Source organism: Eucyclogobius newberryi, unplaced genomic scaffold, assembly GCF_026437365.1.
Source record: "Eucyclogobius newberryi isolate DKJ021-1_F unplaced genomic scaffold, fEucNew1.0.hap1 SCAF_7, whole genome shotgun sequence".
Lineage (NCBI taxonomy): Eukaryota > Metazoa > Chordata > Actinopteri > Gobiiformes > Gobiidae > Eucyclogobius > Eucyclogobius newberryi.
In genome coordinates this window covers 24,024,496-24,049,044 of record NW_027316389.1, presented here as the reverse complement: position 1 = coordinate 24,049,044, position 24,549 = coordinate 24,024,496, and the positions used below count along the sequence as shown (strand labels likewise).

General features: G+C 40.1%; 2 protein-coding genes across 4 annotated transcripts in view; both read left to right on the top strand.

Moving 5' to 3' along the window:
• Positions 1-714: 714 nt before the first annotated feature.
• Positions 715-5,722, top strand: cfdp1 (craniofacial development protein 1). The gene is made up of 7 exons (XM_072435607.1): positions 715-921; positions 1,485-1,611; positions 1,729-1,957; positions 2,143-2,258; positions 3,519-3,644; positions 4,595-4,756; positions 5,378-5,722. Exons 1-7 carry the CDS (start codon positions 855-857, stop codon positions 5,466-5,468), a joined length of 918 nt encoding a protein of 305 aa, XP_072291708.1. The 5' UTR covers positions 715-854; the 3' UTR covers positions 5,469-5,722.
• A 644-nt stretch (positions 5,723-6,366) lies between these two features.
• bcar1 (BCAR1 scaffold protein, Cas family member) overlaps positions 6,367-24,549 on the top strand; it is a 37,121-nt gene continuing 18,938 nt past the window's right edge. The window contains exon 1 of one of the 3 annotated variants that reach the window (XM_072434636.1): positions 6,367-6,736. In XM_072434636.1, the coding sequence (XP_072290737.1) occupies positions 6,725-6,736 (12 nt within the window). In that variant the 5' untranslated portion in view covers positions 6,367-6,724. Of the gene's footprint in view, positions 6,737-19,284; positions 19,583-24,549 lie in introns of those variants that run through there. The other 2 variants (XM_072434638.1, XM_072434635.1) reach the window with 2 other exon arrangements.

Below are 24,549 nucleotides of genomic sequence, written 5' to 3'. Positions count from 1 at the left end.
TTGATTTTTGGCCAATTTATCGGGCTATATAGGCAATATAGTATTACCGGTAATTAGGGTTACTTTGGGCCTATTCTTGGTATTGAAATCAGTCTATGAGTAACAGCTGTAAATTGTATTTCTTGTTAGAATTTACGGTTTGGTAAAATGGTTTGATAGTGAAACGAAGAGAATCTTCCACAATAAAAAAGTATTTACAGAGCAGTGTACGTTTGTTTTATTTGTGGCTCGATCAGTCAGTGCAAATGTTTCCCCTCTTCAAAGTCCTCTTATGATTATGAAAATCATATCCATCAATCATGGAGTGCAAGTTTGAATCATTAAAGAATTGAACATAAGAAAATGAAAAACGTAATTCTGTGTTGACGACACAAATGGGGCCCATAACCAACTCTAATACAATTAAAATGATGAAAGATTATAACAAATAGCAAATATTTGAGTGATCAAATTTCATCTAAGAGAATGTAAAGGGGCAAGCTCGTTTCAGGTAACGTTAACAGGTTCATGCACAATAACATAGACCTGCTACACAAGTAATACAAAAATAAATAACAAATAAATTATAACACATTTGTTATACACATAACTATAAATTGTTCGGTGTGATTGTAGTTTACCCTGTCTTTGTCATAACAGGCTGAGCAATGTCCATAACAGCGGTGCGTTGATTCCCCGCAGGCCGCTAGAGGGCAGTCATGTGACACGAGGGAACTTTCTCAAAACAATCAAGAGAATACTTCCGGTCCATGTCCCACAGAAGATTAGCATCCTGATTCTGCGTTACATTTTTGTTTCTGAGCTCCCTCAAACTGTTCAAGTTATTAAACACATGAAGATACGTCTTTACAAATATGAACTACTCCGACTACGACTCTGACGGTTACTCGTCCAACGAAGACGCAGATTACGTCCCTTCAGGTGCAATGCTTTAGTAGCTACAAGCTAAACAATCCAGTGTAGACTATTACAATGGGCTGATACCACTTTATTAGCTGTTGTTGTATTGCAATACCATATGGAATAAGCAATGTAGCAATAGTCTCGCTTCTTGCTTGTAAGATTGATGAGGAACCATGTCGTGTTTTTGTTACTCAATAGTTTCACAAAGAAAAAAGGAAAACACTATAAATGCATACTTGAAATGTAATTGAGAGAGATGTTTACTTTCACACCTAAATTGTGATCCATGTCTGATTTCTGGAGCTACTATATTGAAACCGTCATTTAAACCGTTGTGTCATAAATCTGATATCTTTCTCATTGGGTACACATGTGCATGATTTGTCGTGGAAAATTATGCAATTAAAAAGGGGCCACCTAGTTTGTGATTTTCAGATTCCCTTGTTCATGTAAACACACACACACACCCCATAAGTCATAAATTAGATCTAGTTATTGTGTTATCCTATCAGATTTTTTTTCTAGCCCATTAAATGAACTCACTGAAATCTCATCTTTTCTGAATCTCCTTTTGTTTGTAGATGGAAGCCATAGTGAAGATGACATAAACGAATGTGAAAAAGAAGATCCCCTAAACGAGAATGACGAGGTGCCACATCCTGGTAGTGTTCACAAGGGCAAAAAGAAAAACAAGGAGAAGTCTATGAGGTGAGTGACTTTGCAAACCCATAGAGACACTATTGAAGCATCTGTTATATTTGTTATTTGTGTGATTCGACTGCGAATGCTTCCGTGTCATGTCCTGTGTCTGTTGTGACCACATAGCCGAAAGAGAAAAAAAGGAATTTTTAAAGTGGAAAATGCAGAAGAAGACAAAGATAAAGTTGAAGGGACTGATCAGCTTCCGTTTGAGACACGTCATCCGCGTCAGCCAGAGGAAGAGGAGGCCAGACAGAAGAAAAAATCAGACGACCTATGGGCCAGTTTTCTGTGTGATGTTGGTTCTAGGCCAAAACAGAGCACAGCTGCCACAGACTCTGATACCAAACTCACGGTAAGAGTCAGAAATATATACAGTACTACACAATTCAGTAATCACAGCTTGAATCATTAAATGTGTTTATTCATCAACAGCAAGATGCTCTATTTTCTACCCTGTCATGTGTTAGGGCTGTTGTTGTAGGTCTATTTTATTCGTTTAAAGCTATATGACATCTTTTTGTCTTTCTCTTTTTTAAGGGTGACACTCAGTCCTCCACTGTCAAAACAGCTTCTCCAAAAACTGAAACAAAACCTGCTGAACCTGCAAAAGTGACTATTACGAAAGTATTTGACTTTGCCGGGGAAGAAGTCAGGTAAATATTTTACTTCTGTCCTTGCATCCCAAGAAATACATTGTATCACTTCCCTTAATCCAGCAGGTGGAGCCACAAACCAATAACACACATTTATTCAAAAATGGTTTGTGCTATTGGTTTGTGGTTCACATATAAACTTCAATGTGCCATAACATATTTCCATCTAAAATGTACAAAACATTTGATAAAGACAGATTTAGCTTTTATTATGAAGTGAAAACCTAATAATACTGCGGCCATTCACAGTAAATACGACATAGACTTCTGTCGTCTTGCATGCTCATTTTGAATATATGAACTGAGAATTAAATTGATCTTAATATCTTGTACATTAAATGTATTGATGTGCTTGATTCCCTTATGCATAAGTAATTGAAATAGTATAAACAGTCTAAAATAGACCTAAAAAAAAGATAATTTGGGGGCATTGCATGAACATTGTATTTGAAAGTAGAAGAATGACTATTGCAGTGTTTTTGTCTGTCACTAATCCCTAAGTGAAGTAGTGGCTTAGTTGTGGGTGTAGTAGTGTTGAGTGAGTCTCTTGACTTTGGTTGGAGCTGAATGTGTAGGATATTTTTCAAGCCCACGCATGGTTCTGCCTGTTACTGCACACACAAACCATCAGCACTACACAAACCTCTACTTATATGTGGATTTATCTGATCTTATACTATGCCATTCACTAAGGAAATTATAATTGTATAATATGATATGATATATGCAGTGTGGCTTTCAAGGATTTTGTCCACAAACCAATCCTATTCACTATCTCTCTTAAAATCATAAAGTGAAAACGTCTGTGATATTTTTGGTTTGTGAGAAATGCATCTTTGAAACCACACTTGCTCTTTTAAAACATACTCACCATCTCATCATCCATGCAGTAATTATGGTTGAATATAATTAGCACAGATAACAGGGACAGTCTCTGAGTAGTGCTTACAGTGTGATGGATGCCAGTAAAGAGCTCTTTTCCCAAAGGTTACGGTTTGTCAACAGTCTATGTTACCATCACACCAACAGTTATAGGAAGCCACTTTCTCTTATTATCAACTGAAAGATGACTTATAAGATTAATACTTTTGGGCTTGTCATTGGCATAGATATGATTGGTTCTTTCTTTTTTGTGATATAGTTTTAATGTATTGGATAGAATTGGTTCGTCTTAATATATCCAAACTGAATATTTTCAATATTTTTTCATGAATGGGTTTTCCAAATCTAAGGCTATGATATTTTTTGTGTGTTTTACAGGGTGAACAAAGAGGTGGCAGCAGACTCTAGAGAAGCCAGGGATTTCTTAAAGAGTCAGGAGAAACAAGAAGAAGAAGAAGAAGAAGAAAGTGCTTCAGAGAGTCCATCTTCTGCCACTGCTTCATGGTACACACAAACTGACTGTCAAGTCAATTATATAGAACACTTTGAGTTACCTTATTTAATAATCCTCACTTTGTTTATCCAACCTACACTTGTTTTAGTATGTCACTGTGCTCCAAACAAATATGCTGTAAACATGCCTGGAATCCTAACATTGTGAAGGAAGAGATGTGTGTTTGTGTGTTTGTGTGTTGTTCTTTGTATTGTGCCTGTATGTTCTATTCTTGTGACAGCAAATAGTTGAGGAATGTGCATATCTGGCCTCAAAATCCCTGAACAGGATAAAGGAAGTCATCTTCCCTCAGACGGGAAGCACAGTACGTCCACAAGCCATTTCCTATTCATCACAATGGACAGAATGAGAGGCTGAGAGGGAGTTGTCCTTGCAGGAGATAATGCTGTGCACTTTTATCAGCGCTAATCTTTCCCATCTCTAAACTGTAGTAAAAGAAGAAGTACAACTGCCCTATCAAGTACTCACAAATGCCTCTTTTAAAAAGATTGAGATGTGGGAGTTTGTTATGAAGGGAATGTGGCACAGAGGAAGGTCCAGGGTTACAGAGTGACATAGGTCACGATACACAAATACAAGAGTTTAAAAATAAACAACATTCATTGTAGCATTGAGGATTTAAGACCTCTGTGGGAATGCCACTTTTCAAATCTACCCTAAAAAGCACAGTTAGTCCTTCTGGCACTGATCAACATCAAAACTATTTAAAAAAGCAAAGAGTTTATTTCATTGGTTCAATGCACAGAAACAAAACAGAAATGTGTTTTTCATAACTGTACCTATAATACAAAATCAATAAATGAATGTCATGACTCTGCATTCCTAAACATGAATACATTTAACATTCAAAATGCTGTTTATTACAATAACATTTCATTGTTTAAATGTATTTGGACTGGAATAACCCTCATTTCCTCTAATGGTTCATTTCATTTGTCAGTGGCACGAAGCGTTCAGCAGGTTTATCTGGAATTCTGGGTCGTATTGGAGGCAAGAAGCAGAAGATGAGTACACTGGAGAAGTCTAAGATGGATTGGGATGCGTTCAAATCAGAGGAAGGCATCAGTGATGAGCTAGCCATTCACAACAGAGGCCGAGAGGGGTAAGACTCTGATTCTTTGTGCTTATTACAGGACACCACCCAGTGAAACATATATTAAAAGTACTACCAGCCAAAACCGATGACCTTTAAATATTCAGAGAAGAAAAAAATGCATAATTCAGATTCAGATCTGGATACAAGGACTGTTGTGAAAAAGGCATGAGCAGATGGTAAAGGGATTGCCCAGGGGAAATAACACCAGCCTGTTGGCTTCATTGTCATTCAGTGCTCCACATGCAATTTATACATGCTCATAGGCCAACATATTCCCTCTAATTTAACAGGAAACTTAAATATCAGTTAACTACCACAATAACTTTGACAGTTATTAACCTGAAGTACAGACCGACTCACAATCTTAAGACAAAGTTTGAGTTTTCAGGGTCCCTGCTCTGTAAATGGTACAGGGTGAAACAAAACTGAAGTGCACATCTGCTGTTTCAATAGGGGATTATGGACATTTTGTCATCCCATGTATAATTTTATCATCAATTGTCATGCTCATAAGTGAATATAAAGCCCAGATCCCTTGGTGTGCTCCTTTGTAGTTTTTGGAGCATATATTAATGCTATAATAATGTAATAACTCTAATGTTGGGTCTATTCTTGTGTCTCATGTAGGTATGTGGAGCGAAAGAACTTCTTGGAGCGCGTTGACCACCGACAGTTTGAGATAGAAAAAACAGTGCGGCTCAGCAACATGAAACAATGACATAGGCTGACATCGGCTCAGTAGAAGAGGATAAGAAGTTTTCTCTCACTTTGTAAATTCTGGACGTTTGCTGTCCCCTGCAGCTCAAGTGCAGAGGATTTGAACATTTTTGTCACATCTTTAAATATATTTCTGCAACTGTACTTCTCTGTACTGAGGGACACCTATTTTTTGTTTATTTGGTTGACATTTTAATTCAGTATCAAAATAATGATATAGTATTTCTTTGTCTTTGACTTTTTTTCCATAAATGTTAAATATGTTGGTGCTTGCATTTGAAAATCATGAAATTATTGCATTTATTGTAGTGGTCTTTGTTTGAAGCCAGCCAAGTATTAAAAAGCCGTTGTTATAAAACAGTTTCTATTCAACAACTACAAGAAGTCTTTGCAAAGAGGTTGACTTGGCTCTGGTCAGAACAACACAACCTACACCAGCTGGTTATTAGACAAACAGATACACGATTTTGATTAACATTTACATTCTTTTGATAGCTTCATTTTATCACTATGTAGGTGTTTTTATGGGTTAATTGTTACATGAGTATTCACACATTATAATATTTACTCTGTCTCTTTGTGCTCTGCTCTCTGTTCAAAGCGTGATTATTCCCTGTGTTTGATGGCATGTTTCTGATGATAATTCCACAAACTGTCCTCAGGCGCGTTTCAAAGGGCACGTTCTAATGTACAGATTGATCCTATGCGATGTGTTCCACCTTTAAACACGAGGCGTCCAGTGTCTGATTGAACTGCAGTCAGCACACGGGCCATGTCGGCATTAGGAATGCCGGGAGGGTCTCTTTAAGGGCGGGCTGATGCCTGGAGGACGGCGCAGTCAGTCCAGCGCCACAGCGGCTCCTGTTCACAACATCTTTATTCAGACAACCGGGCACTAACAGCCCGAGACGGGAGGGTGCTTCAGGGGCAAAACAAAGCCCTTTAAACGCATTTGTTCAGGCTTTGGTTATAGTCGAAGAACAGTTTTCTGACGAAGGCAAAAGGAGGAGCGACGGCGCCGAGGAGCAGACAGGCAGAGGCGGGAGCAACCATCCACCGGCCTTTCCACGCACCGCAGAGCCGGAGGAGAGCGCTCTACTCCCGCATGTCTGCCCGCTCTTCACCGCGTTAAGCATGGCGTGCAGGACCGCGGGCTGACCACGGGAGCACCGGACAAAAGGGCTCGAGAACGAATACTGCGTGTGTCAAGGAAGAATCTGCGAGTGTGAAGCAGAAGCCGCGGGAAGGAGCTGCAAAATGTCTGTCCCCGTGAGTATTCCCACCCCGAGGCGAACAAACAGTGCCGCTCACGGGCCCTTTACGCGTCTTGTGCATGTGAACTCTTTACCATACAGTCAGTACAGTGTGGAGCCGCCTGTGCGTGAGACACTAGATCTCCTCCGTCTGCTGCACCCAGCTCTGCCCCTCATGCACTTGGCACAGGGTGCCAACTTTCACAACTCCGTCTTGTTGCCACCGCGCACTTGGAGAGGATTTGGTGGAGATAAGGAGCAGCTGTGGGCAGCGCGTCATGGGTGTAGCCGGTGCGCCTAAACGCGCCTAAACGCTCCTTTGTCGTTGATCTGGACTTACATTAGGCTTTGCCACATGCCAGCTCGCTCTTGAGTTGAGTGGTCGCATACTGAGTCAGGTGCCGTGCTATTCTGGTGGGGCCAGACCTGTCAGCGCAGGAGGCAGCTGTTTGCGCTCGTACTTAGTGCCTGAGGCGGTGGAGAGCAGAGGGCTGGATGGAGCTTGTTGTGCTGCTCTACAGCGCATTCCTGAGGATGCCTTTCATCACAGGCCTGTTTTCTACCTCTACTTTTTGCCTCTGGAATAGGCTCTTTGCATTAGAGAAACTGGTGTCAAAAAATGTTTTATGAAAATGAGTATTTCAATTGTGTTGTAAGGACACACATTACACTGTACATATTCATGTATAATCAATTATTTGAACAGACAAGCCATTTTGGCTATTGGACTTCAAACATCAATCAAAATTGTGTGCAATAGTCTAGGCCAATGCTATTTCACGCCATGTTGTTAGATTGTTAAATTAATATAGACTAATAATCAGAATGGCAATTACTTTCTGCATTTATTGTAAGATAAAAGCTTGGATGTATTTTTGCATCCCAACTCTATATACTACAATAGTTATTATACTAGCAGTGATATGTGTCATAGAATATAAAGGGCAAGTGGGTCCTGCACAGTCCTTGAGTATGATCTAGAGATTAAAGCTGGACCCTGAATTTGCTCCAGTCACTCTGGTGGAGGGACAGGGCTGAGCCACAGTTTGACCTCTGCCCAGCTCATGATGGATCTTGTTGGGGCTGATTGAATGTGTGCTGGGAGCAGCAGGATGCACAAGGAGAAGGGTGAAGGTGGGGAAAGGGCATTGTTGGCTGTGTTTACATCACTGAGTTGAGAGTCTGGTGGTGGGTCAAGTTAAGAAGTCCACTGACAATAAGGACGTATATGTCAGATAATACCCAGCGAAAGTGTGTCCTATCACAATTATGCAGACGACACTCAGATTTATGTTTCATTTAACAGATCAGATCACTTTCTCCAGCTAAACTCAAACAAGACTGAAATGATTGTCTTCGGCCCACAGAAACAAAGAGAAGCTGTCACCCCCAGAGTCTCGCTCTAAAACCTACAAATCAAGTGAGAAATTTAGGAATAACAATTTATTCAGATTTGAACTTAAGCGGTCACATCAAATCCATAACATCAGCAGCTTTTTATCATCTGAAGAACATTGCCAAAATAAAAAAAAGTATAGTGTCTAAACCTGACTTCGAGAGACTTATCCATGCGTTTGTCTCCAGTAGATTAGACTGTAACGGCCTGTTCACTGGCCTCTCCAAACGAGCTGTAAAACAGCTGCAGTACATCCAGAACGCTGCTGCTCGGGTCCTGACTAGAACCAGGAAGTACAATCACATCAGTCCTGTTCTCAGGTCTCTGCACTGGCTCCTGTGGCTCAGAGAATAGACTTTAAAGCAGCTCTGCTTGTGTACAAGTCTCTCCATGGCCTAGCACCAAAGTACATTAGATTAGATTAGATTCAACTTTATTGTCATTGCACAGAGTTCAGCAGGATGACCGCTGCAGGGAGGAAGCTTTTCCTGAACCTGCTGGTCCGGGAACGGAGCACCCTGTAGCGCCTCCCGGAGGGAGGAACCTGTGATGCGTTGGGCGGTTTTCACCACCCTCTGGAGTGACTTCCGGTCCGCAGCAGAGCAGCTACCATACCATACTGAGACACAGTTGGTAAGGATGCTCTCGATGGTGCAGTGATAAAAGTTCACCAAGATCAGAGGAGACAGGTGGGCCTTCTTCAACCTCCTCAGGAAGAAGAGACGCTGGTGTGCCTTCTTGACCAGGGTTGAGGTGTTGAGAGACCAAGAGAGATCCTCGGAGATGTGGACACCCAGGAACTTGAAGCTGGTGACAAGCTCAACCTCCGTCCCGTCGATAAGGATGGGGGTGAGTGTGCAACTCTTCTTCCTGAAGTCCACGATGAGCTCTTTGGTCTTCTTGGTATTGAGAGCCAGGTTGTTGGCGGCGCACCACTCTGCCAGATGCTGAACATCTCGGACATGTTAGTGCCATATGAACCATCTCAGACTCTGAGGACCTCAGGGACCGGCCTCCTGCTGGTGCCAGAGTCAGGACTAAAAATGGGGAATCTGCATTTCAGTTTTATGCAGCTAAAATCTGGAACAGTCTCCCTGAGGTTGTGAGAAGGGCCCCTATGCTGGCAGTGTTTAAATCTAGGCTAAAACGGTTCTGTTTAGCTGTGCCTTTGAGTGAAGACATTTTATCTACAATTCTTTCATTTGAATTACATTTAAAATTAATTATTAATGCTTTTATTTTTTAGTTTAATATGTTTTTACTATTGCAAAGCACTTTACTTTTGCATGACCTGTGTCCACTGACAATAAGGATGGTGCCAGTCACGTAAACAATGCAATTATGTTTATGTGAAACATAATTACATTGTAATTGTACAATTGAGAGTATATAATATCACTTTGATTTCAAGAACTATATTTTTTTATTTAACTGATGATATTCTAAAGAAACATTTTACTAATGTTTGCTTTCATAAGGTCATTTATTCTGTGTTTTTACCCTACTGTCACCATAATGACACTGTCAAAACAGCTTTCCTAACCCTGCTGCCCTATTTTGTTTCAAGCAAACCAGGCTGGATTGGATGCCTTGGTAAAAAGCTTTGTGACAGCAATAATCCATTTGTCCTGGCCAGCAGAGAAACATATTGTGGTTCTTTTGAACTGGCTTTCCAGAACCTAGGAGCTAGAAGTAATGCCACTTAAGAAGTTGGACAGCTCACCTATCCCATCTCTCCCGTTCTTCTCATCTCATCATTCAGGCCAGAGCTTTTATCCTACACATATAGCATCTAATCCCTCTGTCTCCAAGTCTCTCACACATACACGGTGCAAAGTGCTCTGAAAAACCTTTGTGGGGAGTAAATTGCTTGGCCTCTCAGTTCACAGCCAATTGACAGGATGGCAGCTGGACAGATTAAATGCACAGCTTCCATATTGTGTGTGATGTGTTATTGCCCGTGATACTACCACCCAAGCCGTTGTCACCTCTAAGTCTGTCTGAGATGACCGAGTGTGAAAAGTGTGGACAATACCCTTCAAATATGTCCGGAAACCCGATGCGGGAGATTTATAGCTTTGGAGAAAGGCAGTGTAATAATGACAACATGATGATAGACATTTGACCAGTTTCGTTTTGATAGATGAGTTATCTTGTTAATAGGAATTTGTAAAAGAGGTGTAATACTAGGGCTGTGCTCGTAATGTGACGGACTTCGTGGCATCGATACAGATATGGGTATCATGATACTTTCAAACGACATAGATTCATCATGTTAAATTGCAGTGTAAAATAATGATTAACCTGCTGACTGCTGCATTAAGGCTGAATCTGCTGAGCTGAGTGAATTATTCATGAACGTGAAATTCCAATGCATTTGGTTACTCTACATAATCAAACATCAATTTAGCCAACATTTAACTTATTTGTATCACGTTACATATCGTTTACCCGTGGACCCTGTTTCATGATTCTTATTGTATCTTGAGGCACTAGGCAGAACCCAGTCCTATGTCATACTACATGATTCAAAAAGCCTATTTGCTAAAATTCACCAACATTGTATATCACAATTTCCAATTACTTCAAGCATGCATATTTAATATTACACATGAGCAACTTTAGTAAATGATTCCTTCCTTCCAATTACAGGAGTGTAAATTTTGTAATAGTAAGCATTTTTCTACCTTCAAATGAAAGCTAATAAGGCATAACACAATTGTGTTCATTCAGTATCATTTAATACCGGCCATTGCACCTTAAGAAAAGTTCATTTGAGTATGACAATAATTAAAGCTGTGAAAATCCCCCTCAAAAAACACTGTCAGTACTAAATGACAGCAACAGTCCTTTATTAAGTCTCAATGTCATCGCAAACATCAAGCCAAAATAGGTCAGACACACCTACTGGACCCACAGTATGCATGAGTATAGTGAAGAGTATATTTGTGTTGAGTACTTAAAAAGCCAGACTGGAGCACACTGCAGTCAGAGAGAGAGCAGAGCGGTGCAGACCTGATGATGAGGATACATGTGGAGTTTGTGCTGAGGAAGCTCTTACCGCGGGCTTTCTGCTGACGGCACTGTAATACTCGGCACATCAGCCTCATGGTGGAGTCATTAGGATCTGTGTGCAGTGAGCTTGTGCTATTGTGAACCGCAGCAGCACTATATGAGCCAGTCTGCATCTGTGGGACTGTGTGCTGGCTGGAGGAGAGTGATATCTGCCAACAACTGCTTTGTCTACAACGCAAATAGCACATTGACATACAAAATGACAATAGCAAACATTGTAATTGTAAAATCTGCAAAAGAGGTTATGTTGTGGGCTGTTTATCTGACAGCAAAAAAAACCTTTAAGGGTCAGATTCAGAAAAGGTCACAATGAATTAGTTATTTGTGTTAATAAAACAAGATTGTTTTAAATGCGCATATTTTTCCATGCTTTTTAGGGACATTGACTTAACATTCATTGAAGTCAGTGATTGATCCTGACGTTAACCATAATTACGACTTTCTTAACCTTAAAGGGACACATTATGTGTATTTTACTTTTTTAAGCTTTTAATGGTATTATAACAACACAATCCTGTATTGTCCAGCATTAGAGCCTTTAGTGCTCAGAAAATGTCTGTTTTCACCTACACCCTGTCCCCGCTCACTGCTCTGTACTTACTTAAAATTTTTCATAAAATTCAAACTCCGGGTCAAACATGCAGGTTTAAAAAATGTAATGTAAAAATATAATTTTTCAGTAATGCCTCTATGAAGAGGCCGCTCAGATCTGCAGTTTTGAACAGGAAGACATTGGACCTGTTCCAGTATTGCAGGTGACAATGAATGTTGTTATAGTTAAATACAAAACAAGACCCAAATTGCATGGTTTATTTAACAACTATGCCGTTGATCTAATATTGAAGAATTTACATCATATGGCCCTGTTTTTTGTTCCCATAAGGAAGGGAAGTATGTATTACAGATTTCAGTCCCCACAATATGATAAATACACAAAGCTACAGCTAGAACTGCAGTCCAGTGGCCCTTGGTCCTTTCTTCAGATGAGTTTGATAACCTGTTCATGACATCTCAACTTAAATGAACGATGCTGTTAAATAGAACACATGTTAGGCAAATATTATGCCAGTCAGTTTCAAGTTTCACCTTCAATTTAACAAACCAGTCAATCTACCCACAGTAATTATTTGCCCCACAGTAGTCTCTTTGTTTTATGCAAAATGATGCTATGTTGTCGTAAACGTACTCCCAATGTCAATCAGTTTTGTGCTCTCGCCATAACAACACCATCACCATATATTACAGCATCCATATTCATAATAACACGCTTGTAAAAATAAAGCACTTCCAGACAGTTGCCACTAAAGCCTAAGCAGCCTTTCACCATAATTCGACCATAATAATCCCTGTGCTTACGCTGAATCACTGGCTTTAACTCAAGCTGAATAGGCCACGAGGGTGTGCGTAGAGCTATTTTAGATTGTGTTTGGGCCGCATTTGACATGTTATGGCACCACCGAGGGCTTTCAGTGGGGCTCAGGTCACACAGAGGTGGGCACTGAACACACTGGTTTTCTTGGTGTAGTCACTGCCACATGAACTACTACTCCAAATGTACTTGTCAAGCTCTTGGGACGTGTCCAGGGAGCCAGTGGGGATTCAATGAGCACTGATGGCAGCACACAGGAAACTAGTATTCCCTCTGGCCACACAGAGACAGCGGGAACCGAGCCAAAGTGCAGCGTCTTCGCATCAGTCCAACACGTGTATGAGCAGAATGTGAGTGAAATGGGTCAGGAATATTTGAGATCATATTACACTAATGTGTCCCACCACGCCTGCTCATCCTTCACTCATGTAACCTCATTTATGTGATGTGTCTTACTATCTGCGGGTGTTTCGCAGCGGAGGCTAAGAGCTGGGCTATGTAAGATTCATACTTGATAAAACATTTAGTCCAATGGTAAAACAATAAAGTAGGCTGAAGATTGTAGGGTAATTGAAGTTGTTTCTGCCTCAGAAATCACACTTATCAGTAAGAACTGAGATCTGACCCTGTTTCGCATCGCTAAATAGAGTCAATCAGGATTTGAACCAGTTTCGGGATAAATGTTCTGTCCGTTCCCACACATTCATATAAAATTAAACGTAATTTATTTTTAGATTTCCGTCCCATAAGATATATTACATAGGATAGAAGCAGCATAAGAAGAGTGAAGATCAAGGAGAAAATCTTTCATAACATCACTGAATCCTTGGTAATAATCAAATATATCGAATGTATCTCCATGGACACGAGCAGGTATTGCTTATTGACACATAACAAAACATGTTCCAATAGTACATACATTTCCGTGTATTTAATTTTGCTTCGTAAAATAGTCATGATTATTTGCATTTAGTTCTTACTATGATATTGTAACCTGAACAATTACCATTACTGAATAACCGAATAAACCTTGACATCCCTAATATGTAATTCCCCACCAGGAAAGTTACATAGTGTACCTTTAAGCTAATAATTAACTGAACTTTCCACCAAACTCTGACAGCTTATTTTGCTTTGAACATTCCTCACAACAAACCAAACCACCTCAGTTTCCAGTGGGCTTTACAATGAATCTCTATAACATCTACAACGTTCATGTCTCGCTTAATGTGAACTACTGGCCCGAGGCATAAGGCAGAATATTCATGACTTTATAAACGCCGACCGACACGCAAGACCGTAAACTAGCAGACTGTAACTCGAGAGGCCAGCAAGGCATATTTGTGCAACATTCAGGTTATCTTATACAAGCAAAATTCATCTCAATCAATTAAACTGCTATTAGATTGGTCATACCTTTTAAAATCCTTCAAGTTACAAGTATATAGGTTACAAAACTCCTCTGCAAACAACTAATGCTGGAGTATTATTATGTATGCAATCTACTAAGCCTATAGTTTACTCCTCTACAAATACGTATTGAAATGCATATCATTCTCGTATTGGTTTAGCAGTTAAAATGTCAGTTTTCTCTCAAATGTCAAAGCTCCAGAATGTGTCTGAAATGTGAACTGAATCTTGATTGAGGCATAAATTGCAAATATTTTCTCAAACTCTGTGCAAAAGGTATTTCAAATATTTTCTCCACAATAGTCAGTGAACGTTTGAGCTTGCAGTGTTATGTCAAAACTTGTGACTTTTAAGTGGCCTTTAATTGGGGAAAAGAGACGTGTGGACTGTATATTAGTAACATTAGTGAGTGCTTTCTGCTGATGTGTGATGCAGTGATAGCCGGGCCCCTGTGATGTCTGTCTGAGACTTGACCAGACTGTTCTGAGCTCTGTTACATAGAAGTGTGCTATAATAAGACCCAGCGCTCATTAGCCTACTCCACTTGATGGCCTATTAAAAGACAGTAGCCTCTGGAGGACTGGCAGCGCTGCATGTCCGAATGTCTTTGTTTTTGACACTGATGATAGATGGGCTGTGTTTGTGCTGAGCTGGGCACACTTCCGCTTCTCTACATCAGACATAGATGTTATTTTACAGGGACATGTAGTGGGCTTATTATTATTATTACAGTGTATTTATATAGTGCTTTACCACCTTCAAGGCACTCAAAGTGTTTTACTAGGCAATGTGGGTGAAGTGTCTTGCTTAAGGACACAACAACATTTCCTCTAGCGCCCCACTGTGGCACCTGGTGTTCCAGCGGTCTCCTATCCAAGTACTAACCAGGCCCTGTCCTGGTTAGTACTTGTAATTGTAATGCAGACCTTAAATCCAAAGATATTGTCTACGGAGCTGTTTTAATGTCTTGATATATCTAGGAACGCAGGTCTGTTTCTAGAGAAAGTGGATCTCTGTCTGGATCTGTCTAAGACTTGCAGGTGTTCAGTCCCTGGGTTTATCTAAGATGGCCGTGTGTGCGTGTGTTATCAGCAGATCTAGATCAGTCCAGACACATTTGCTGGTCCTTCAGGCTCTGTTGCCATAGTAACCCCCTTTATAAGTGAATGTGGATGAGGGATGGAGACAAGATTGCAGATGATACTCTTTGATTGGAAGGTAACCTTTACTTTGCCACCATCCAAAGATGGTAATAGATTATATTTGCACAGCTGAATGTGTAAATGTCAAATATTCATAAATGTAGCTTCAAGTCTTTTTATTTCTGGTGTGTTTATATTTTTCTTTAGGTTTTCTGTAGAATGTTTGACTGCCTGCAGGGAGCGCCACAGGCAGAGGTAGGTCCCAGTGCATGGAGTGATGACACTGTCGTGGGTTAGCATGCCATTTGTGCCCTCTTCCCACCAAGTGGCACTGTTTTGTTTAGGTCACTCTTTGCCCACCTAAAACAGCAAATGTCACTAAGACATCTGCCAGAAGGAGAAAGAGAAAGTAGACACATATGGCAGTTTGCAGTGTCAGCGCACTACTGCAGTGACTAAATGAGTGCAGTTCCAGTGAATGTTTGAGTTCTTCAACAATGCTAACATGCATGTGTGCATTACAGACTTCTGACTGTAAAATGTTTTACTATCCACTACTATCCACAACCTCTGAGCTTAAACTGCAAGCGTAAACATAATACTGTTTGAAAAGTCTTTGAAAAATCTTTCACTGAATCAACAGGAACTGCCTACAACCTTCATTAATTCAACAAGAACATTTTAAGACATTTAAATGACTTTCTGACGAATGTTGTCGGAGTTTTCTTGTCCCACTTTCCTTGCAGTCAGTTGATAAACAGAGACATTCATATTCACTTGACATTCAATAAATAATAAAAATTCCCACTCAAGTGCGTTGCTCATGGGCCCAGAGCATTTGTCAGATGTACAGTCGACACAGAGGTGAAGAACACACATCCTCCAGCGTGTGAGTTTGAGTTGTCACATCATGTCTCTGTCAAAGGGCTGATTGTTGAACCCAGAGGAACAAAGCACTGCCTTTGGCATGACTCACTCTGCCATGTTCAGTGAGCAGAGACTCAGTGCTCTGGTGCTTTAGCTTTAGCTTTAGCTTTAGATAACTCGTAGGTGCCATTGGTGTTCCGATAAAATGTTTAAATGTTTCATATTAAAAGAACATAAAGAATAAGCATATTTTCTCGTGACTTATTTGGAACAAAGTTTAAAAAGTATATAATATAATCAAAATAGTAAAAAACAAACAAATTCTCATTTATATTTGCAGACAATTTTGTGTAAAAATCAAAATAATGTACAGATTTTGATCAAACATACGTCTGCTGCACAAAGAACCTTTCAGTGGATGATGGGTGCTTCTGTGGAGCGGGGTCTGAAATAATCGAGCGGTCACATCATTCTCATGCATGACCCCTGACCCCGGGACGCTCTGACATCATACATAACCCTCAGCTTTGACACGTCCCTTCTGTGTTGTACAAAGCCACGGACAGAACAGACATGTTGGCCGTTGCTTGAGGGATATTTGTGAAGACTGGTCCCCATTGACAATTCATTTAAGGAAATGTTACTGTTCTGGGAGCTGTATTAGAAGATTTTTTACCAGCTTCAATTTGAAATATTTCCCTTTTCCTTCAGTAAAACCTCATCCATCTGGAAACTTTAATGATAATATGTTTTCACGGATATATAGATTGAACATTGTTGACACAGTTATGGTTTATATTAGTTAACCATAACCACAATATCTTTCTGCTTAAAACATTCATGCAACTTTCTGCAGAACCTTTTAGCTTTTAAGAGTCCCAATCCCATGTGTCCTGGTGTCAAAAAGTGCCATGTCTCGGTTTTGTGTCCTTGTATTATGCAGGAGCCACGATGTCCAACTAAATGCCAAGTGTAGACACAAACAAAGCATTCACAAAGCCTGCGTTGACTGTGTGTCGTGTTCAGAAACTCGTTGACCTACATGTTGGTGTTGGGCAGGCAGAGTGGACAGTGAATTCGCATTGAGTCGGTCAAAAACACACAATGTCCCCCTGTTCTCTCACTGCAGTGGCACAAAGCCTTTGGGCATTGGCATTATGACGCAACTGATCCAAATCTGACAGGAAGTATGGCATTTACGATGAGCCCAAAAGAGAAGCCACGTCAACTTTATTCATAGTGAAATGTTTTGATGCTATACACAAAATGACACTGCACTTTAGAGTTTGTTTTTTCCCTTAGCATCTTTTTACGCTCCGTCAAACACAGCACCTGACATGCAGGGGCTTTGATTGACAGGTGTCTGTGGATATTTGCCTTACTGCCAGATTGAGCTTTTTTTGAATGGCAAGGCCCATTCTCCTCTTCTCAAGCCATTTTTTCTATTGGTAGCTTTATTAACAGCCAACCTCTTTTACGCTTAAAGGTGGTATGGACGATTTTTTTCAGCAAATTTGTTATCATATTTCCTCGTGGCGTGAATAAATCATTAGTCCTGCCACGTATCAATCATAAAACGCACCTACCGCTCACCTGCAGCCGCGTCAGGCTCGTCCCCACGTTTCCGCGTGCCTAAGCGCATGGATCTATCATAATATAGTTCCCTCAGTGTACGGGGCAAAATGAAGACGGAGAAAGACAGTTCGAGCTGACGCAGAAGTGGACAGAAATCTACGGGAGACGAGAGATGCGATGCGCTCCGTTGCACTAATAAACAAACGCACGTGTGTGTTGTATCAGTCCGCACGGGGCAGTGCGCATGCGCACTTCCGCCTGAGTTCTCAAATCGCCGAAAAATCGTCCATACCGCCTTTAAATAAATGAATTCCATTAACTCAACAGAGAAATTAATTGTAGTAATGGTGTCTTTAAATGAATAGGCTATAATGTAATTTGTTTTGAAGTTATGCAAAATTTAAATATTGAGTATATTGTTTATTTAAGAATGCTCAAAAAGGAGCTGATTTAAAATGACAATGACAAAAGTTATGTTTTAAGCTTATAAAGAATAAAGACATGTTTTAACACATTTCTGTCGGCCATAATGTGACATAATACTCTCTAATTATCGTCATTGGGAAACTCTTGCCCCACTAGAGATGTCACAATATCAGATTTTAGTGTTACAATTGTTGTGCGAAGAAACATTTGATTTTATGATTATTCAGCGTATGTCTACACACTGATCAAACAACAGACAAATCTTAAATTCATGTCATTCATATAGATTATTCTATGTAATTGGCTTTATGAAATTATACTTTCTGAATGATAAAGTAAAGTTAATGCGACATGAACATTCAGATAAAAAAAATCCTATCATTTAGTTTTTTTAATGTATGGACTGAATTGAAAATAGTTGGTTATAAAATCATCATAATTATTATTTCTTACTTTCAAGTTCTTATGATTTCATCGCGACGTGGATAATCACAATAATACTGGATCATTCAAACAATCTTGGCATCCTTTCTTTTTAATCCCTTTTTGTACAAACATCTTTTGTTTTATCTAATTAAGTCATTTGATTCACCGCTTTCTCTTCATTATTTTATTGTGGGAAGAATTAGATGTAAAAAGCGACTCAATTAGCAGCTTAAACAATGCAGCTCCTCACACACGCTGGATTAGTGCTCTCAAAACCTTTTAATGAGCAATTAAAGCTCGCATTGAAATGTACGTTCAGCTAATTACTAGAGAACATATAAAGTGCTATAAAATTTACGCCTAATAATAGAAGTAACAGCTAAGCAATACAACCCAATATAATTGCCAGACATTTTATGAAATTATTCAAATCAATGTAGATTTTGATGCTGATACAAACAACGTGGAAGTGGTTAGATCTTGATACTTTTCCCTAAATATGCATCATTTGGTGGGTTTACCATTTCAGTTCTCAAGAAATAGCAATACAAATAGACAGATTTACCTTCCTCTCATTATCGCTTCCAAAAACCTATACCACATCCTTTGTCAGTACCAAACTATTGTGTCCCGTTTCCAGAAGTGCGTGTGAGAGCAGCGCGCCTCAACCAGGGGGCAGAGGAGGACAGAGTCGCCCAGTGTGGAGGAGGAGGAGGAATACTGTGGCCATCCGGGGCCAGGGGGAGGAGAGGAGCGTGGAGCATTTGCATGAGAAACTCGTGCTTTAGTCCAATGACCACAGCGCACTGGGGGAATGTCAGGACCCAAGCAGGAAGTGACGTGTCCAGTTACAATCTCCTCCCCTCTTCTGTCCCTCTCTCCTTGGATCACAGCGGCAGGAGACCAGGGGGGGAGCAGTGCAGAAGTAAATGGGCCAAGCAACAGTCCCATACTTGAAGAGTTAGATCACAGAGCTGCGGCAGAATGAGCGCCTCCAACAGAAGTCTGTGCGAGTGAAGGAAACAAGGACGGGCCGAGACAAAGCAAGACCACTTTTAAGGATCTATTTTGGAGGTTTTTTCCCCAGATCGAACATAGCGGGGAAGTTGTCTGGCCAGGGCTTGAGCTAAAAGGCCCTGCCCAGAGCTGCCTTAACGGGACAACATGAACTATCTGGTGAGAGAAATCACTGCTTCCTTCAATTTTCCGTGCGTTATTTCTCTGTCTGTCCCGGCTTGGGATGGATGGACAAAGGGCTGAATGTTTTAGGAAAGAGAGGGGTTTGACCACCAGGAAAGTTCAACATTTTTCTGTGGATTCCTGCCTTTTGTTGCTCTCAGTAGGGAGTGTGTTTGAGTGGATTCCTTACAATGACATTGCTTTGATTCGAGAATTAGCAGGGGGTTAAGGGCTCTAGGGTTTCGGAATACACAAACCTTTAAATGGGAAGTTATTGTGAAGGGGAACCGTATTGATCAGAACAGTTAACTTCCGTCAGATTCCGTTACTGTCTCATCATTTATCATCTTTAAAGCACTTAATGTTATACTTTCAATTAGCTACATGAATTGTGATCTGAATCATAAACTTCTATTGTAAAATGTGTTGAAATGCAGTGTGTATTCAAGCTGTGGTGTTACTTCAGTGGTGGCAAAGACATCACTGTTTTGTGTCAACACATCCTTTCTGGCATTTTCCTATTCAAGACAATTCGACGTCATGCAACATAAGTATAGCTTGGACTCTCATATACTTTCTTTTACATGATTTCTTAACCACACATTTATTTGCGTTTTTCATGTTTTGCCAGGCCATTTGCAACAATAGTTTACTAAGATGAACTTACAAAGCTACTTGATGGTGAAAACATATTTGATCTTAAAACGTATGTCCTGTTGACATCATTCCAGTTTGCTGTTTACTAAAGCATTTTTAACTCTTTTCTTTATGGAATCTCATACACACCGACTCATATCGCTCATAAAAATGGTTAAGAGGACATTATGAGAGGCTGGGATTTTCACTACACTGGTTTTGAATCTCTTCAGGCTTTTTTGTAGCCATCATAACTTCATGTTGTCTTAAGATAACGTTAACTACAGCATTTATAGATGAGATATTATATGTGACTACTACATTTGTATTCCTGAGATGAGACAAGGTGTTTTACCAAATAAAGCTTGGCCCGGGCCACTGCATAAGCATTGTTAAGGAATGTGTACTGCCCACTTGAGGATTTTAAACTCTTATACTCATTAGACACAGGCTATTTAAAACATTCCTGTGTGAACCGATCACTACACAGCGCACAGAGGAGGGGGTACGGGGGTGAAAGAAGGGAACGGGGGGAGAGCTGTACTGTTGTTTCTGCTGACTCAGAGGAAAGAGGGGAGAAATGAAGGTTTTATTAGCTGCGGTGGGACGTCCTGAGCGGAGCTGTGGCTCAGTGGAGACGGTCTGGAGCAGGTACTGGCTCTCTAAAGGGTGGACACAAGCTCGGAGCCAGTGTGTGAGCCTCATTCACAGTAAAGAGCAGCATGACGTCACTCATTGGGGAGACAGAGAGGGTGTTTTATGACCATTATGGAACCAGAAATGACCATGTTTGGTAGAGGGTAGAATTTGACTTGCATATGTGTGTTTAATATGTTGTTTAAGCTTATGAAAGGGCAAGCTACAACTTTAAAGATGAAACACTGTAAGATCATGTAATATCATTAACGATATGTACTAGTATCTTTATTGGAATATAATTTGATAATTTTCCTACAAAAAATCTGATCAATAGTCCATTCATGTCCTCGATTAATTATGGATTCTGGTTTTTAAATGTAATCTATCACCTATTTTGCAGACAAAACTAATTGAAGAGCAAGAGAATGGAACTTCCATTTAAACTTTAGCCTATTGTAATGGCCTTAATTTCAGACATTGCTTACAATTGTCCAGTCATTTTATATGCAATGTTTACAACAATTATAATGTAAATCATATTAATTTGGAATATAGCAATATTCAGACAATTTTATGGAAACACGTGCTAAAATATGCCTTTAAATGTCATGGTTGAGGTTTGAATAGTACAAAAAACATGAGTGAACTATAAAATTAGACCAAAAAAACATAAATTCAAATGTATACCCTTATTTAAAAGGTTTTTAATCTTCTCTTTTTGCAGTCTTTTAAATTGTACTTTACAGATGATATACTCAATATTCTCATTTTGCAAATCACCAAAACAACAATTGTGATATTATAAATGTTTCAATATATCTCCCACCTCTATATTTAACAATATAAAGATAACAATAGGGAGGATAACCGACTGTAAAGAAGTGTGTTTGTCAGCCTTCTGTTAAAATGAAGGGTTTCATGCATCAACTACACGATATGTTTACTGGCCATGTTTATGAGTCATCACAGTACGGTGCATAAGGGTGTCATCACATGTTAGGCATGTTTAAAGCAGGTCTGTAATCTTGGCTCTTTGCTCACTGTGACAGGAGCAAGCAAAGCCCATAAGCTCAACACACACTCATCATCAAGGTGTCTGTGTCACATGATCAAAATTATAGACACGAGTCATGTGAAAGAAAATTTAAAGTGAAAGAGTTTGTGTGAGTGACCTTTGTGTGTCCTTATACTGTTAATGAACAACCTTTATAGTTTCACTAACTGGCAAGGTTTTACTTTTGAAGTTGGCTTCGGTCACCATTGATTTGTCATTTTTGCCTGTAGTAACTGACCTTCGCAAATACTATTTTTGTTTGTTTAGGTGTGTGTGTGTCTGATTCAGGGATTTTTCTTCAATTTTCAGGTTTTATACTGTATTTTATATCGATACAGCGAGATCAATTATGTTTTCTTACAATATTTCAAGATTGCTGGGCAGATTATATTGAAATTGTTGTTTTGAAGATTTGCAAAATTTGAATATCGATTATCAAAAGAGTAAAATGAAAAATATGTAATTTGGGTATAAAGTGACATTTCTTAACTTTCATGGGTCATTTTATAGTTATTTCACATGTGTCTGATGATGAACCTTAACTAACACTAGGAACAAAACCTTACCCGATTATTGTTATCGAGATTGAGATTTATTTGTGTCAATGTCGCCCAGCCCTAGATTGTATATCATTGTGAGAGATTGTGGCACTCTTTTCAGTGACTTTAAATCACTTTTTGCTAACTCCACAGTGTCTTGTTCAACCTGGAATAGTACAAGTTTCTATTTTAAACCCCTCTTCAGGTATAAAGCTCTTGTTTATGAGTTAGTCTGTTGGCAGCACTGAGTCATGTCTAACCAACGCTGTGTGTCAACAGGTTAGGCAACGCAGGCAACACCCCCTCCATGTATCCAGAGCTCAAGGCTGCCCATTCTGCCTCTGCTATTGTTCATATCCCCAGGGCAGACATTTTGAACCAGCAACAATCCACTTCTGAAACGTAGTAGTTGTTAATTTTAAAAGACAGTTTAAATCAGTTGATGGTGAAATATGCCAACAGAGCCATTTTTTTCATACTGAGTCATTATTTAGTCTGAAAGTTATGGTCAAGACAGGGAGGGGCTTTCCCAGCTGCTGAGGGGGTGTAACGGGGTACCGCCTGCAGGAGCGCTAAGTCATCTCAACGGTGACCAATAACAGTCATTTTTTACAACATACAAACCACACTCAACACTGTAAATAAGTCAAAATCGGATCATTGTTTTCTGACTTTAGTATGTTAATAGTTTCTTTGTTTATTTTAGGTTTCGCCAATTACAGGTGCTTTGAAGTGACTTTGACATGTTTCTCTACTCATTATTAGTTGGGCAGTGTACCGGGAATGTCCTCTGGCTATATTTCTTTGCAAGTTGTGGACATTGTGGTCCCAATTTACAGGGTGGGGATCCCTGGCTGAGTAATGTGAAGTGCACTCACTACTATTGCACTGGAGCAGAGTGACGTGCCAGGACAGGGCCAAGGAGGAGGGGGTGGGGGAGATGAGCTGGGGGAGGGATGGAGGAAAACAAGACTAAATCAAAAGCATTTTAAAGATGGTGAGCAGGAAGGAAAGGGCTTTTGGTCTGCAGCTCACGGCTCTGTCTGCTGTCTGTGGCCAAAGCACAGAGGACTATGTGACACCATCGGAATGTGAGCCGAAGCCGAGAGAGTGGAGAAGCTATGGAATGTCATATGTAGGTCTGTGTGTTTCGGGAAGGGGGTGCAGGCCTGGGCCTGTCCCACCAGAGCCCAGGTTCAATGGAATGTCTTCCCTCGATCTTTTGTGCCTGTATCCAAGCCAAGCCAGGAGTGTGACCAAACTGAGATCCAGTCCCACGTTGCATTTTCGTTGACAGGGATGGTTTGATTGATTGGAAATTGCTGTGTTGGGATTTGCGACAATTCAGTTTTTGAGATATTGTCATTTCCCCTGGTTTATGTTGTGTACATCTTAAGCATTGACATTTTATCCAACTATACCATTTTAATTAACATAATGGAGATGTCTAATCTGAAGAGATGCCTCTTTGTGAAATTACTTTTTTGTTTCATTTTATTTTCATCAAGAAAGGCCCATCATTGATCTAAAACTTTCCATTGTCTCAATTTTTCACAGAATGTTTTACGTTTTGCTTTTTATAGTATTGCCTTACCATTATTCACAAGTTAGATAAGAAACAAAACAGCTTTACCAGAAAACTTACTTTAGTTGAAAGTGTGCCTGACTCTGGTCAGAGCTCCAAGGGATGCATGCAGTGACCTCATACAGCATGCAGTGACCTCATACAGCATGCAGTGACCTCATACAGCCTGCAGTGACCTCATACAGCATGCAGTGACCTCTTACAGCATGCAGTGACCTCATACAGCATGCAGTGACCTCATACAGCATGCAGTGACCTCATACAGCATGCAGTGACCTCATACAGCATGCAGTGACCTCTTACAGCATGCAGTGACCTCATACAGCATGCAGTGACCTCATACAGCATGCAGTGACCTCATACAGCCTGCAGTGACCTCATACAGCATACAGTGACCTCATACAGCATACAGTGACCTCATACAGCCTGCAGTGACCTCATACAGCATGTAGTGACCTCATACAGCCTGCAGTCAGTGACCTCTTACAGCATGCAGTGACCTCATACAGCC

Excerpts from the sequence above, each read along its gene's own strand:
- cfdp1 (XM_072435607.1), top strand. The coding sequence starts at position 855 with ATGAACTACTCCGACTACGACTCTGACGGTTACTCGTCCAACGAAGAC. Across the intron at positions 1,612-1,728 it reads AACAAGGAGAAGTCTATGAG|CCGAAAGAGAAAAAAAGGAA; the intron begins GTGAGTGACTTT and ends GTGACCACATAG. Across the intron at positions 1,958-2,142 it reads ACTCTGATACCAAACTCACG|GGTGACACTCAGTCCTCCAC; the intron begins GTAAGAGTCAGA and ends CTCTTTTTTAAG.